General features: G+C 45.8%; 1 protein-coding gene across 3 annotated transcripts in view; it reads left to right on the top strand.

Moving 5' to 3' along the window:
- Positions 1-14,604: 14,604 nt before the first annotated feature.
- The window catches only part of SMAP2 (small ArfGAP2), a 49,023-nt gene continuing 46,314 nt past the window's right edge, over positions 14,605-17,313 (top strand). For 2 of the 3 annotated variants that reach the window (XM_061597294.1, XM_061597291.1), the window contains exons 1-2: positions 14,605-14,966; positions 15,946-16,064. In XM_061597294.1, the coding sequence (XP_061453278.1) occupies positions 15,962-16,064 (103 nt within the window). In that variant the 5' untranslated portion in view covers positions 14,605-14,966; positions 15,946-15,961. Of the gene's footprint in view, positions 14,967-14,999; positions 16,065-17,313 lie in introns of those variants that run through there. The other variant, XM_061597292.1, reaches the window with a different exon arrangement.

Below are 17,313 nucleotides of genomic sequence, written 5' to 3'. Positions count from 1 at the left end.
ATTCTGAAGGGAAAGGGTTGCTTCCCTCAGTAGCATGCAGCTTGACTCACTTGCATGAGTTATCTATTTGTCCTATGCCCACATCTTCATAAATTGGTCTGTGGGGAGGCTAGTGGATAGACGGCCTTTAAGAGGTAGGGCTCAACAGTCTGTAAGTCTTAGCCAACTCAGTGATTGTTGGAAAGTTCACCTTTTCTGTAGATATTAAAACAAGAGTGAGGACCCTGATGGCCCCTAAATTAATAAATTAGAAGGTGCTTTATAGATATTGCACAAGAAGGGCTACATCCTTTAGTTAAGGTTATCTTAACTAAACAACACTGGCTATTTAGTGAGCATTTATTGTGATTTGTTTGTGGGGAGGTTGGACAATGATGCATCAAGCAAATGTTATCACACACTTTCCAGTACGTTTTCCTATCACTTTCCTAATCACAAAAGGTTCAATCGTTGGAGGGGGTTTGTCACACAAGAGCGCCAAATCTCCTTTAACTGCACAACCTGAATTTTCTGGTATGTGATTGAATCATACTCTAAAATAGCAACAGTCTGGAGGCCCTCTTACAATGTTCAGTGCAGACTGTCTCTGAATAGATAGTTGTATACCTGAATAAAGACACTGCTTAGCCAGCCCAAGCTAACTAACCTTCACTAAAACAAGGAGCTACTATGAAAATGCAGATATATGGTATGTATTTATAGTTGTGCTGGGTTAGCTTGTGTTTTTCTGCCCAAAGCAATGTTAGTAATGGCTCTGAGCTGAATTCAGGTGATATAAAATCAGCCCAGGATGGATGTCTGATAGTAGCTATTGCGGTCCAAAAAGGGGTGGGGGGGTGGATTTGAGAGATCTGGAATAAAATCCTAGCTGTACAGCAGATCTTTTGCAAATCACTTCAATTGTCCCTGTCTGCTAAATGGGGACAATTGTGACCTACCCCACAGGGTTTTTGTGGAGATTAAGGAATTGCTTAGGGGTAACAAAGCAGTTAAGAGGCAGAGCTGTGGTTTATGGCAGTTTCCAGTTCAGATTTCACCTCTGCCACAAACTCACTAGGTAGTCTTCTGCAATCCACTCTCCCTCAGCCCTCCTTGTGGAAAAAACAATAATGTTCTACCTTACAGTGTTGTTGTAACTAAGCCTAAGCACATGTAACTGGAATAGCCACATACTGCTTCCCTGTTCACCCCTGCCTTCCCTTCCCTTCTTTCGCTATTGCCCTTGTGTTGAATTTTAGATTGTATGCTCCTCAGGGCAGAGATCTGTCCTGTTGTACTCTGTAAAGTGCCATCCACATTGATGGCACTATATAAATAACAGTAATTCATAATAAGGCCTATTGAGATAAAGTATGTGAAGCGCTTTAAACAATCAATGCTAAGGGAATGATAAACGTAAGTACTTTGCTATTCCAGTGATTTCAGTGGGGTAGTTAAGCACACCCTTAAGGCTGAAATCCCATACATGCTTACCTGAGAGTACATCTCACTGAACTCAACAGGGCTTACCTCTGAGTAAACATGTAGTGGGTTGCACTATAAATCTCTTCCAAAGAAATCAATGGCACTTCAAAGTCCTTACATTTTGCTGGATCATGCCTACAGTATTATTTAAGGATTGGGGTCGGAGATTATAAACCAAAGTTACAGTTATATTTTAAATAAAATGAAGCAGTTATTGTCTAAAGTTTCACTATGTGGTTTGGTTAGAAAGGGGCATATGTTAGAAGTCTCTGCTCCATGTATGAATATGACATCAGTTTTCAAACTGAATCAAAGTCCCAGTGAACCCTGGAACTAAAACAAAACTGCTAAACTAAAACAGTTGCATCCTAAAGAAACGTGGGGCCCCTGGCTTTATTTCCCCCACTGCTCTTTACTTTAAAAGGTGACATTTTGGAGTCTAAGCAGTTGCAAATAAAAGGAATACATATATAAGTGGTGCATTGAACTTATAAAATCCCAGCTTTACAGTCACCCATTATTGAAGCTTCCTAAAGGCATTCACTGAATGAATAGCCTCCTTTGTCCCTTAGAAAAGGTAGCAAAAGTTTCTCTGTGTTAAGGTCCTGAGTCCTTTTCCAAACCAGCAACCAGTTGTAGAAGGGACAGGGTGTATATCCAGCCACATGCCACTGTCCCTAAGGTGACTGCCAGTATTCAGCAAAGCAGGGGCTTTCCTTTGCTCACCCCACCATTTCTCAAAACAAATCCTCCTGTTATTCCTAATGTGTATTGCTGCCATAACTTTTTTTCCAGAATTAAACATGATCTTGGTTGTTTTTTATTTTTTTTAAAAACCCATTGCCACCATCATCAGAACTTCAGCCAAATTTCTTCAGCCCCTTTCATTTGCAGCTGGCAGAGAGTTGCTCTTGCTGGACGTATGTTATCCATCGCTCTCAGGATAACATACCCTTCCTCCAAAAGGCAGATCCAAAGAATCCCTTTTTAATTTGATTCCAGAGGCAAGGTGTTTTTCTGCAACTGCCCAGGTGCCTCCTCACCCAATTAAGGTAACATTTCCTGCACCACCCTCAGTCAACATCACCTAAGACATCTGAAATCCCTTCGTTTTGCTTCTTAAAGAATACAGTGTTTCTTCCCTGACCCTTCCAGAAATTCCAGAGTAAAATTCCCCAGGAGTCTCAAAGCAGAAGTGCAGGAAGAACCCTGAAAGCATGAAGATCTCACATGGAATAAAAGGAAAGTCGTCTCTCCTCATCCCCCTCCCGCTCCAAAAAAATGTTATGTTTTATACCCCCCCCAGTCAAGCTATGCTAATTCCTCTCTAGCAAAAATCTCTCTTTGTACTTTAAGCTTGCAAGAAAAAAAAACTTTATCCAGGCTGGGACCAGGTTTTGTTATTTTTAAGCCCATCCTCAACCACCTCTGGATAAGAAAGAGACCCTCTTGCAACCCTCCTCACTCGGACAGCTCTCCAGCAGAAACATGTGAAAGAAGGGAACTTACAAATTGTGCCAGCGAGAAAGAGATGAGGAGAAGGAAGAATCTGAGGCCACCCCAAAAGCTAGCCATACTGAATTCTTCAGGCTAGCTGGGATGGAAAGCGGAGGCCAGCCAACCCTTGAGTGACTAAGTTTGCAGATCTCACTGGAGCAGAGAGAGAGGTGGAGGGGAGGAGAAGGAGAAGGAGAGGGAGGGTGGGTCATTAATATGAAGCACATTGGGGGGCAAGAGAGAGTCAATGAACTGACTGGGAACTCCCCTCCCTTCCCACTGACATAGGAGACTAGAGGAGATTTGCTGAAAGATGCAACTCACACGGACCAGGTGAAAGGAAGATTATTCTGGGCATCCAGCCATTTTTGTTCAGACTGTGGGAAAGGCACCAGGCAGGCATCTGGAAATGGAAAAAGAGGGGTGCACAGCAACACAGCTATGAACAGAAATGCACATATGAGTATTAAGAGCAATCATCTTATTACGAATATGTCACACCTAACTAAGCACAGGAACCAAGAATGCAGACTGAGGATTTGTTAAAAAGCATTCATTTCCTTAGCGTAGGGCTGGGAAGCTTGTGGCCCGCCAAGTGTCCAGCTACAACTCCCATCAGTTCTAGGTGGCATGGCCAAACGTCAAGGATGATGGGAACTGGAGTCCAACAGCACCTGGAGGGCCACAGGCTCCCCATCTCTGCCTGGCGTTTAACATGATTTTCCACACTAGGCCATGACAACACAAACATCCCTTATTTCAATTTTGCAGGAAGCTGGCAGAATTGAAGCTGAGAGACAGTCAAACTGCCCTTGCCATTAAGACGTTTCTCTTAACATTCAGCCAAAATCTACCCTCCTGTAACTTAAGCCCAGTAGATCTGAGCCCTGCCCTCTGGGATGGCAAGCAGAGCATCAGTCTTTGTGCCCCTCCAGACTGGTGTCTTCCTGCAGGTGTATTCTGCAACACATCCTTGGCTGTGTAGGCACAGCAGTTTAAAGGGGATTTGATGCATCTCATGCGGGCATGTTTCCAAATTAGGGGATACTGCAAGCTCGTCTCTAGTTTGTTGTTGTGGAATCTGCCTGTTGGACAGAAGTCGTGGGTGTGCTCTTGGTGCAATGAGCTCCTGGCTCTCCGGGAACGACTTCATTTCCTTGAGGCCAAGGTGGCGGACCTGGGAAAGCTGAGAGAGGCAGAGAGGTGTGTGGAGGAGGCCTTCAGGGACGTTATAGCTGTGTCCCACTCCAACGATGATAGCTCTCCTGCTATCATGGACAACAATGGTCTCGGGGAAGGAGAGCATCCAGCTGAGGAAGAGGGAAACGATCCCTTAGAAGGGACCCATTCCTTGGGGGATGAGCAGCTATCCTCTTGTGCCGAGGATATATCTCCAGGGGGTGGAGGGATCCTTGTAGTGGGTGATTCCATCATTAGGAACATAGACAGTGGGGTGTGTGATGGGCGTGTAGACCGCAAGGTGTTTTGCCTGCCTGGTGCGAAGGTTGCGGATATCGCCCGTCGTTTAGATAGTTTGGTAGACAGTGCTGGGAAGGAGTCAGTGGTCGTGGTGCACGTTGGCACCAACGACATGGGGAAATGCAGCCGTGAGGTCCTGGAAGCAAAATTTAGGTTGCTAGGTAGGATGTTGAAAGCCAGGACCTCCAAGGTGGCTTTCTCTGAAATGCTACCGGATCCACGCGCAGGACCAGCCAGACAGGCCCAGCTTCGCAGTCTCAATGCGTGGATGAGACGATGGTGTCGGGTGGAAGGGTTTGGATTTGTTAGGCACTGGGGAACATTTTGGGACAAGCCGGGCCTGTACAAAAGGGACGGGCTCCACTTGAACCAGAATGGAACCAGACTGCTGGCACTTAAAATTAAAACGGTGGCAGACCAGCTTTTAAACTGACTGAGGGGGGAAACCCGACAGGAGCTGAGAAAGGTCCGGTTTGGAATAAACCTCCCCCCTGGGATAAAAACCAAAGAAATGATGAAATTTTAAAAGGGGTAGGCCTAGAAGTAGGCATTGTGAGAGCAGGGGCACAGGATATAAATTCAGAAGAGCAAAATTACCACAGGCCTAACCACAAGTGCCAAAGACACTTGAAGAGAGACACTGCTTACAAGTGCCTGTACACTAATGCTAGGAGCCTCCGAACCAAGATGGGAGAACTGGAGTGCTTGGTCTTAGAGGAGAGCATTGATATAGTGAGCATAACGGAGACCTGGTGGAATGGAGAAAACCAGTGGGATACGGTTATCCCTGGATATAAACTATATCGGAAGGACAGGGAAGGACGTATTGGTGGCGGAGTCGCTCTATACGTGAAAGAAGGCATTGAATCCAGCAAGCTCGAAACCCCAAAAGAGGCAGACTCCTGCACAGAATCGTTGTGGGTGGTGATACCATGCCCCAGGAGTTACTTAATACTGGGAACGATCTATCGTCCCCCTGATCAAAATGCTCAGGGAGACCTTGAGATAAGATATGAAATTGAGGAAGCATCCAAACTAGGAAATGTGGTAGTAATGGGTGACTTCAACTACCCGGACATAGACTGGCTGCATATGTGTTCCAGTCATGACAAAGAAGCAAAGTTTCTAGATATTCTAAATGACTATTCCCTAGACCAGTTGGTCATGGAACCGACCAGAGGGACGGCAACCCTGGACTTAATCCTCAGTGGGGACCAGGACCTGGTGCAAGATGTAAGTGTTGTTGAACCGATTGGGAGCAGTGACCACAGTGCTATTAAATTAAACATACATGTAACTGGCCAATTGCCAAGAAAATCCAACACAGTCACATTTGACTTCAAAAGAGGAAACTTCACAAAAATGAGGGGATTGGTAAAAAGAAAGCTGAAAAACAAAGTCCAGAGGGTCACATCACTCGAAAATGCTTGGAAGTTGTTTAAAAACACTATATTAGAAGCTCAACTGGAGTGCATACCGCAGATCAGAAAAGGTACCGCCAGGGCCAAGAAGATGCCAGCATGGTTAACGAGCAAAGTCAAGGAAGCTCTTAGAGGCAAAAAGTCTTCCTTCAAAAAATGGAAGTCTTGTCCAAATGAAGAAAATAAAAAAGAACACAAACTCTGGCAAAAGAAATGCAAGAAGACAATAAGGGATGCTAAAAAAGAATTTGAGGAGCACATTGCTAAGAACATAAAAACCAACAACAAAAAAATCTATAAATACATTCAAAGCAGGAGACCATCTAGGGAGACAATTGGACCCTTGGATGATAAGGGAGTCAAAGGTGTACTAAAGAACGATAAGGAGATTGCAGAGAAGCTAAATGAATTCTTTGCATCTGTCTTCACAGTGGAAGATATAGGGCAGATCCCTGAACCTGAACTAACATTTGCAGGAAGGGATTCTGAGGAACTGAGACAAATAGTGGTAACGAGAGAGGAAGTTCTAAGCTTAATGGACAATATAAAAACTGACAAATCACCGGGCCCGGATGGCATCCACCCGAGAGTTCTCAAAGAACTCAAAGGTGAAATTGCTGATCTGCTAACTAAAATATGTAACTTGTCCCTCGGGTCCTCCTCCGTGCCTGAGGACTGGAAAGTGGCAAATGTAATGCCAATCTTCAAAAAGGGATCCAGAGGGGATCCCGGAAATTACAGGCCAGTTAGCTTAACTTCTGTCCCTGGAAAACTGGTAGAAAGTATTATTAAAGCTAGATTAACTAAGCACATAGAAGAACAAGCCTTGCTGAAGCAGAGCCAGCATGGCTTCTGCAAGGGAAAGTCCTGTCTCAGTAACCTATTAGAATTCTTTGAGAGTGTCAACAAGCATATAGATAGAGGTGATCCAGTGGACATAGTGTACTTAGACTTTCAAAAAGCGTTTGACAAGGTAGCTCACCAAAGGCTTCTGAGGAAGCTTAGCAGTAATGGAATAAGAGGAGAGGTCCTCCTGTGGATAAGAAATTGGTTAAGAAGCAGAAAGCAGAGAGTAGGAATAAATGGACAGTTCTCCCAATGGAGGGCTGTAGAAAGTGGAGTCCCTCAAGGATCGGTATTGGGACCTGTACTTTTCAACTTGTTCATTAATGACCTAGAATTAGGAGTGAGCAGTGAAGTGGCCAAGTTTGCTGATGACACTAAATTGTTCAGGGTTGTTAAAACAAAAAGGGATTGCGAAGAGCTCCAAAAAGATCTCTCCAAACTGAGTGAATGGGCGGAAAAATGGCAAATGCAATTCAATATAAACAAGTGTAAAATTATGCATATTGGAGCAAAAAATCTGAATTTCACATATACGCTCATGGGGTCTGAACTGGCGGTGACCAACCAGGAGAGAGACCTCGGGGTTGTAGTGGACAGCACGATGAAAATGTCGACCCAGTGTGCGGCAGCTGTGAAAAAGGCAAATTCCATGCTAGCGATAATTAGGAAAGGTATTGAAAATAAAACAGCCGATATCATAATGCCGTTGTATAAATCTATGGTGCGGCCGCATTTCGAATACTGTGTACAGTTCTGGTCGCCTCATCTCAAAAAGGATATTCTAGAGTTGGAAAAGGTTCAGAAGAGGGCAACCAGAATGATCAAGGGGATGGAGCGACTCCCTTACGAGGAAAGGTTGCAGCATTTGGGGCTTTTAAGTTTAGAGAAAAGGCGGGTCAGAGGAGACATGATAGAAGTGTATAAAATTATGCATGGCATTGAGAAAGTGGATAGAGAAAAGTTCTTCTCCCTCTCTCATAATACTAGAACTCGTGGACATTCAAAGAAGCTGAATGTTGGAAGATTCAGGACAGACAAAAGGAAGTACTTCTTTACTCAGCGCATAGTTAAACTATGGAATTTGCTCCCACAAGATGCAGTAATGGCCACCAGCTTGGACGGCTTTAAAAGAAGATTAGACAAATTCATGGAGGACAGGGCTATCAATGGCTACTAGCCATGATGGCTGTGCTCTGCCAGCCTAGTCAGAGGCAGCATGCTTCTGAAAACCAGTTGCCGGAAGCCTCAGGAGGGGAGAGTGTTCTTGCACTCGGATCCTGCTTGCGGGCTTCCCCCAGGCACCTGGTTGGCCACTGTGAGAACAGGATGCTGGACTAGATGGGCCACTGGCCTGATCCAGCAGGCTCTTCTTATGTTCTTATGTTCTTATGTTCTTAATTTGCGAGAAGACTTCATCAGCCACTCTCTAGTTACTGCTTTTAAAATCTTAAAGATCCCAAAATGCCCTGCAGTGGGAGAATCATGGCACTGACACAACACCCTGGCTCGTGTCTCTCCGGGAGGCACATAGATGGCATCCTTGTAATACAATACCCCTTCATTCTACTTAAAGTCCTCCTGATCCGCTTCAGGCTGCATGGCTATTTCAGAGAGCTTTTCTTTGACAAATGGGTCCTGCTCTTGAGCCGCCCGCAAATCAGACACCCAGGAATCCTGACAGGCACTGGCCACTATCTTCTCGGGGGGAATAATGAACTGGGGCAATCTTGGGGTGCGATTTTCCAGATACTCCGGCTTGCGGGACAAGGCACCTGTCCTTCTGGGCTTGAGGAATGTAATGGATTTTGAAGTGAAAGGGGCCGAAGGACTGAGCCCACTGCACCTGTCTCTGGTTGAGTCTGTGGGCGGTGGAGGCAGATGGTCTCCATGTACTTTGTCACTGATCTCCCTACTTCGCAAGGGAAGACAACAATGTTGGTAGTGGTGAATGCTTTCACGAAAATGGCTCACTTAATTCCATGTACGGGACTCCCCAATGCACAAGAAACAGCCCATTTGTACGTGTTTAGCCCTTGTGAAAGTGGGGCAAGACCGAACGTAGTGCTCCACTTCCTCAGTTAACAAATCCTCCAGGAAAAAAGCTCCTCTTAACAAAGTCTTGGGCGGAGGCAGGGGTGTGTGCATACTCCGACATAGTCCGAATGTGACTCCTTGTCTACTGGACTGCAGCTGGTGCAGGCAGCTGTCTCACCCATGATTGGAATGGCACTCTTTGCCAGGTGGCACAGACGCCTCTGCAGTAAACAGTGCTTTGGGTGCCCTGGAAGCATCGTTTACTGCAGACGCGTCTGCTCAAGTGTAGGGGAGAATGGCAGAGAGTGCAAGACCAAGGACAGGGTGGTGGCAGTGGCTGCCCATTGCCGGCATGCATGAGTGTAGGGAGGGGAGAACTGTGCTCAAAGCTTTAGATTGCTATAGCAAGACTCTACATGATAAAAGAAAAAAGGCAAGGCAGGCATCCCTGGATGCAATTTGGAAGAAGCCTTCAAGGTTTATCCGACCTGGTTGTTTCATTTCAGTCATGTATTGTTAGTTTTGAACAGAAAGTGCTGAAATATGTTGAATTGCTCTTTTTTGTGTGTGGTGTAGGAACCTATCCCTATTCTTTCCATGTTATTCCTACCTGTGGTACCAAAGCTTCTGTTAAAGAAGTAATGTCCAGGAACACATCTACTTTGTTTACTAAGGTATAATAATAATAATAATAATAATAATAATAGAGAACCAGTTTGGTGTAGTGGTTATAGTGTTGGACTATGACCTGGGAGTCCAGAGTTCGAATCCCTACACAGCCATGAAGCTCCCTGGGTGACCTTAGGCCGGTCACTGCCTCTCAGCCTCAGAGGAAGGCAATGGTAAACCCCCTCTGAATACCCCTTACCATGAAAACCTTATTCATAGGGTCTCCATAAGTCGGGAGCGACTTGAAGGCAGTCCATTTCCATTTTTCCAATAATAATAATAATGATAATGATAATGATATACGTAGAACATTCTTTTTCTCTGCTGAGCATTTTGACAGTTGATCTGCGAAGCAAAAGTCTCTGAGTTTGTGTTCAGAATTACCACACATCTGAATCCTGATGTGCAGGGATTGCTACTTTGCGGGTGCAGACTAGCCCTGCCCTTGTGCCTTAAAATAAAGCCTGACCTGCTGAAAGTTAAAAGGTGAAGCCTTTCCTATCTCACTTGCCTGTGAAACAGCTTCACTAACCTCCAGCAGAGTATAAGGGGGTGGGGGCAAGCATGGAGAGGAGATCCTAGCTAATACACAATATGAGAAATCCAAATCCTAATCGTGACATTCAGGTCTACTATCCTTACATATGGAGAATCCTGTCCTCTGAATACAGGTCCTAGGCCTGCAGTCTGTCTGGCAAATTTGTTTATTTTGACAATGTATATACCACTTAATTACAGGCATCTCTAAGCGGTGCACACTAAACACAGTACAATGAATAAAAATGAGTTAAAACTATAAAATCAGAATTCAGTCAAAAAGCCTACTAGAATAAAAGAAGTCTTCAGTAGGCACTGGAAGTTCTACAGGGAGGGGGCCTGTCTGATCCCAACTGGAAGGGAGTTCCATAAAATTGGGCCCACAACACTGAATGCACGGCTCCTGGTGCATACAAGCCATGTGGGGCCATTAACAGTGACTCCCGCAAAGACCTCAGTGATCAGGCAGGGATACAAAGGATCAGGTGATTCTTCAGGTATCCTGGACCTTCAGAACCTTGAACTGGGCTCGGTAGCTGATGGGCAGCCATTGCAAGCTTTTAGGGTTATGTGCTGGCAATAGTCTGTCCTCATCAAGTGTAGCCACAGTTTTGTACCAGATGGAGCCTCTGGACCAGACCCAAGGGTGGCCCACATAGAGAGCATTGCAATAAGTCTTGAGGTTACCAATGCATGAATCACTGTGGCCGGATTATCCCTGTCCAAGAACAGCTGTAGTTGGCATACCAGCTGCAGCTGGTAAAAGGCACTCCTAGCCACTGAGGCTACCTGAAGCAAGGACAGATCCCTGCAGCCTTGCAAATAACCCAATTATCAAGTAGGAACGAGATATCGAGCTCAGGAAACTATTTATGGAGGAAATGCTGTTCTTCCCGAAACCCTGATTTTTAGGACATATGTGACTTAAAGTTGGACAGTAAAAAAAAGCGGATAAGAGAAAAATAAACTCATTTGAAATGTGGTGCTGGAGGAGAGCTTTGTGCATATCATCATCATCATTATTGTTATTATTATTATTATTAATGATATTTATTAGATGCTTTCCCCCCAAAATGAAACTCAAAGCGAGTTACAAAAAAGAAAAAAAAATCTCAAAAACATATGCAGAATAAAGATAACAGTACAAAAGCATACCAAGCAAAACTCAATACAATAAATAGAACAATATGATAAAAATCGCAACACACAATACAACTCAAATATAGATTTTCTGTACCCCCCTCCTGTCCCAAAACTCAAAACCTACTAGTTCAACCATTGTAGCCAAGAAACACCACCCCGGCTTAGGCTACAGGAAGCCCCACTTCAGGTATGTTTAGTGACAGAAGCCACCTCGGAAACAAACAGGGCGCTGCCGCATTGGAAATGGAGGCAGGGCGCCTCCGCATGTCAAGTATACCATGGACTGCGAAAAAGACAAATAATTGGGTGTTAGAACAAATTAAACCAGAACTGTCACTAGAAGCTAAAATGATGAAACTGAGGTTATCATACTTTGGACACATCATGAGAAGACATGATTCACTAGAACAGACAATAATGCTGGGAAAAACAGCAGGGAGTAGAAAAAGAGGAAGGCCAAACAAGAGACGGTGTGATTCCATAAAGGAAGCCACAGACCTGAACAGAAGTTTAGCTCCAGTGCTAATAAAAGGTACAGGTGTGACCAGAAGGGCCAGCCCTGCCATTAGGAGAGTGAGGCAGCAGATACCAGGTGATGGGATGGTGGCCAGTTATTGGAACAGATGCATCTTCTCCTGCATCCTTGCAGCTAGCCTGCTATCCTCTAGCGTGATGGAGGATGTTGCAAGTGTTGAAGTAAGATTCAACTGCCAGCCTAGTTGGCTTCTAGGAAGCTGCCTTACAGCAAGTCAGACCATTGGTCCATCCAGCTCAGTATTGGTTACACTGACTGGCAGCAGCTCTCCAGGATTTCAGGAAGAGTTCTGTCCCAGCCCTACCCTGGGGACTGAACCTGGAACCTTCTTCATGCCAAAGCAGGTGCTCTGCTGCTGCTGCAGCACTACAGCCCTTCTGTTCATGGAATGGGAGGAGGCACCATTGTGCCCTTTGTCTCAAGCTACCAAATGACTTCGTGCAACTCTGGCAAAGACAAGTACACAGCCCACAGTTGCAATTTGCTTTTATAAGCCATTTGCATGAATGACACCATGTCAACCTGCAGCTCATCTTGTATAGAACCCAAAGGCAGCAGGGCTTCCTAAATTTCCTGTGGATCTTGGCTACTTCCCTCCTCCATTTCCTCCCTTCCTCCAGATGAGATTTCCACCATTTCCTCTCCCTGCAGCAACCGTTTTTTCTCCCCGCCTCGCCACCTCTCTCCTTTAGGTTTAACATCCAACCTTAGCTAGCTGTTCTGTGAGACCCATAAGCTTACTGTCTTTCGCAATGCTTTCACCTGGACCCAGTAATGGTATTGCACTGCTGGGAGAATTTTCAGGAACCCAGGAAGCTGCCTTCTTCTGAGTCAGACCATTGGTCCATCTAGCTCAGTACTGTCTACACTGACTGGCAGCCCTCCAAGGTTTCAGAGAAGGGTCTTTTCCACCCCCACCTGGAGATTGAGCCTGGCGCATTCTTCATGCAAAACAGGTGCTCACCACAGAGCTACAGCGCTTCTCCTTAGTTATCAACGTACACAAACACACAAGATCAGCCCAGTGGCCTATATCTCTTTCTGCTGAAACAAAAACCACGCTGCTCTCGTGAAACCAGCTTCACACTTGGCTGACATCCCTTCCCCCTCCCATTTTATTCTGAGCTGCAATCCAACTACCTCTCTCCTCCCATTCATTCTCATTCAGTACAAACTTGTCAACCAACACAGTTCATTTTAAACGCCTCATTATATTCTTCTCCATTTAATTCCACAGCCTCCATTTAATTCCACAGTCTCTTGCTATTTAAAATCCCCTTCAGCAGTTCCTCCTAGTTATATGGGTTTTAAATATATATATATGAGCTTTTGACACATCCAGGCACCATTCATGAATCCATACAAACATCAAAGCAGGAGCCAGTAGTTTATAGTCATGGTCAAAATATAGCTGGGCTATGACTCCAGACACGCAGGTTCATATCCCACTCAGCGAGGAAGTCTACTGCTTGTCTGATCTGGGCCAGCCAGTGGCCACAGCCACACTCTACATTTAAAACAGTGTTCTTCATCTTTGGGTCCTCAGATGTTGTTGGACTACAACTCCCATGATCCCTTTACCAGTGGTTAGGCTTGTTGGGGATGATGGGAGCTGTAGTCTAAGAACATCAAGGGAACCAAGGTTGAAGGATAGTGATTTGAAGCACATGGCTCCCCAAGAATCCTGGGAACTGTAGTTTGTTAAGAGTGCTGGGAATTGTAGCTTTGTGCGAAATAAACTACATTTCCCAGGGAAACCATATGCTTTAAATGTAGATACTGTGAAGAAAAAATGAGAGGTATAGAACCACGTATGCCAGTCCTCTCGAAGTGGGGGCCTCCCAGATGTTTTGGACTACAGCCAGTGGAAGCTGATCCACTGGGGTTAGCAGGACACTGCCCCACCAACCTCTGCCTGCCCTCAGCCAGCCCACACCTTCTTGCTTTCTTACTGATAACGGGTTCAGGGGGTGGCCTCAGGTGGAACTCAGCTGAGGGGAGGAGAATAGGGGCAAAACTAGAACAAGTTGGCCCCACCTACTGTTGGCCTCCCTGGCAGTCCCAGTGGGCACCAGCCACTCCCAGCCCCAAGCCAACTTGAAGATTCCTTCAAGGGGTAGCACGATCAAAGCCGTCATTCGCCAGCCTCGCTGTATAGTGCAGAGGGGACCTTAGACAGATAAGCTAATGGGCTAGCTTGGTCCAAGGCAGCTTCCTATGAAAACTGCAGCTATCAAGGAAGGACTGCAGCTCAGTGGCAGAGCACCAGCAGCAGAAGAAGAGGACTGAATGAGAGGAAAGAAAGGGGGTAGAGAGAGGAAAAGAAAACACACAGTAGTTGATACATACCAGAGGCTCACTTAGCACCCTTTTCATAGTTTTTCAGGAAAATTTGATTTTTTTGACAAAATCACCAGACTTTTAATTATGTTGTAAATCCGGGCTGCAGACTATTTTATCTAAGGGAGATGGCGAGTTTACTCTCCTTGGTTAATTTTTTAAAAAGAATTATTATATGTTCTGTTTTAAATATTTCGTTGTAAAATACGTTTACCGAGGAGTGTGGCTGTATAAATCTTATAGAGCTAAATATTATTACTCATCATTACCATCAATAAAGCCTTTAAAAAAAACTGTTTATTCAGTTTTAAGTGCAATTACAAAATAAAGAAAGACCGGTGGAACACTTAAGCCACACACATCTAGGTAATAACCACTCCAGGTCTATCCCCAATTTGTTATTCATCCCGCCTGCTTTCCCCCTCCCCTTATCCCTCCATTCATTCCTTCATTCATCCCTCGTACTTTCCCCACCTATTTCGCTCCGCCCCCTCCTCCTCTCCTCCTCCTCCTCCTCCTCCATCTCTCCAAATTTGATTGGCTCTCCCCCGCGGTGCGAGTCTCGTCATCCACCCGCCGGCCCCTCGTCGAATCAACAAAGGCTGAGGAGTTTAAAAAAACGACGACGACGACGCCGCGGGTGGGCGGTGGGGGCGTGGCTTACCCGGTAGCCCCGCCCACTTCCTTCCGGAAGTAGCTGCGCGCGTGCTGCCAGGAGGCGGCGCCGTCGTCGTCAGCCGCTGCCTAGAGACGCGGGCGGGCGCGCGCACGCTTGCTTGCTTCTTCCTCTTTCGTTCCCCTCCTTCTTTTCTTCTTCCTTGTCTTCCTCGCTTGCCTGCCCCTTACAACGCCCTCCTCCTGCCCCCCCACTACCACAGGGGCTGGAGGAGGGTCTTTCTCCCTCCCCCCTGGTTTCTCCTTTAGGGCCAAAGCAGCAGCAGCAGAGGAAGAGGGACCAGGAGGGCTTTGTGAGGGAGGGGAGCGCAGCCCTTGAGGGGGAGGTATCAGTGTCTTCTTACTTTTGGGGTGCTCTGGGGGAGGTTTAGGGGAAGGGGTTGTTTGTGGCAGCAGGGGACCCTCCCCACCCCACCCGGCTCTGGGCTCCTGTAGGAAAGCCCCTCTGGGTCACCCAGAGTTGAGGGCACACCAGAGTGACCGAATGGGATTATATATATGTATATAAACGTAATGTGATGCTTGGCAGGTTTTGAAGAGTTCTTCCCCCCCCCTTTTATTATGTCTGTTGTTGAAGAGTGGAGGGGATGTCTGCTTGAATATGTGTCTTGACTAGTGTTTTGGGGAGGCGGTGGGGGTGTCTGAGAACCACCATGGTCCTGGCTGAGCTAGGCTTGTGGAGGTAGGAAGGGTTTTAGGAAGGGTCCTAGGTGCCTTTGGAGAGGGGTGGGTTTCGGAGCACCTGGATTCTGGTGTCCCTGCCGGGTGGGGATACCTGGGTACTTAAGGGCTGTAAATTGGTAGTGGTGGAGCTGGCAGCTGGAGTTTGTTTTGATGATTTGGGTTGGGTTTTGTTGGTGGGGAGAGGGAAGCCTAGCCTGTGCCTTCAGTTTGGGAAGTGCTGGAGGGATGCTGTGACTAGAGAGAGGCTTAGAGTGTAACCTTTTGGAGCACGTTGGTGTGTTTCTGAGATAGGATTTCACTGGGAAAGTCTGTGGAAGGGTTAAAATCCATGTGACAATTGGTGTGTGTGTGTGGAGGGGTGCCCAGCTGAACATCGCAGAAGGCCCTTTTTGGCAAAGACCAAGAGAGGAAGTGGTATACTTGGGAGCTAAGAGGCAGTTATCTCTCTAAACAGAGATCTTGGTTATATAGAAGGGTGTGAGCTAAATTTTCGGGTGGGGTGCACTTTGTCAAAGGTGTAAAACGAAGGAGCCTGGAAAGGCCTGCTTTAGAGAACTGAAGGAAAGAAAGGACATCTCTCCCTTTTTATTTTATTTTTATTTTTTTTGCACTCCTGCGCAGCCATCTCTTATCTGCAATGACAGGCAAATCGGTCCGGGACGTGGATAGGTATCAGGCTGTCCTTGCAAATCTGCTGCTGGAAGAGGAGAACAAATACTGTGCAGACTGTCAGGCCAAAGGTAACACAGAACCGGTGAACGTATTGTGGGGTTGGGGGAAAATGGGAGCATAGCCCTGTAGAAGGAGACAGTGTGGGAAAAGATAGATGGAGTAAGATTGTGCCACTGTTACTGGAGGATGCTTCTGTCCTTGTGGTTGGTGCTTGCCAGAGTGTGTTAATATGCATATATATAAATATACATGTAAGCTTTTTTGGAGGGGAGTGGCTAAAACCAACCAATAGTTTCAAGCAGCAAGCATGGTGAAAATCAGATTGTCTTCATTAATTGTGTGTGGTAGCAACGAGACCTACTCTTATGCAGAAGCACGTACTGCAGGCTTCTTTGTCAGAGATGCTTGCTTTTTGGAAGTGTGGGCTACCAGGAAAAAGCTAACAGGTGGTGAAAATGGTCTCTCATGCTGGAAAAATCAGGTGGTAGTATGGAAGGAAGGTTGCTGGCAGGCTGGCTGGCATTTTTGTAAGGGAGGGGGAGAACCCACGCATAACTCAGGGGGTGTTCCATGCAGTTGGTTACATAATGGCATCAATTGGGCAAATTGACAGCACTGATTGTACTATAAGTGCTGTAGCTAAAGAAGGTACATTGGGGGTGAATTCTGTTTGGAGTCTGATAGGGCCAGATCATGTGGCAAGGTAGCATCAGAAGGGAGAAGGGAAGAGTGATTCACTCCAAAAAAGTCAGCCTTGGGGAAATGTATAAGTCTGCCATGGGCAATGTACGTCTACTGGTCTACTCCCGGACTCCTAAAATTCCTTGTGTCTCAGCTTCCTGTTAAATGTCACAAGTTTCTAGTTCTTATGGTTGTAGAGAAGTTTGAAGAACTTCTTATCTAGAAGTATCACAAACAAAGGTGTTGGTAAAGCAGCTCAAATGTTTTCTTCAGAATGCCTTTTGGTTTTCCAAAAATGTATACAAAGAGTTCTCAGGAAGGGCTGACTCACAACATCCCCCAAACATGATTTTGGAAAACTCAGAAGGCGATTGCTCATGGTCTGGCTGATTGCCTTAATATCTGTGCTTACGAAGATGCCTCCTTCTCCAGTCAAACCAGCCGGGGAAATAGAGCTTTTTTGGCTTCTTTCATATATCTAGGACTGTTTGCTTCCATTGTCTAGTGCTTAAGACACTTCTGTTTGCACTTCTGCTTGTAGTCAAATCAGTTAGAAAGCAGAATCCAGTGGCCTTCCTGTTACTTTCATGAATATAAGTTTCCCAAGCTTAAGGATAAGAAGAACATAGAGTACAG

The sequence above is a fragment of the Rhineura floridana genome, chromosome 15 (assembly GCF_030035675.1).
Source record: "Rhineura floridana isolate rRhiFlo1 chromosome 15, rRhiFlo1.hap2, whole genome shotgun sequence".
Lineage (NCBI taxonomy): Eukaryota > Metazoa > Chordata > Lepidosauria > Squamata > Rhineuridae > Rhineura > Rhineura floridana.
Note: the sequence above shows the minus strand (reverse complement) of the source record. Positions and strands in the feature narration are given on the sequence as shown.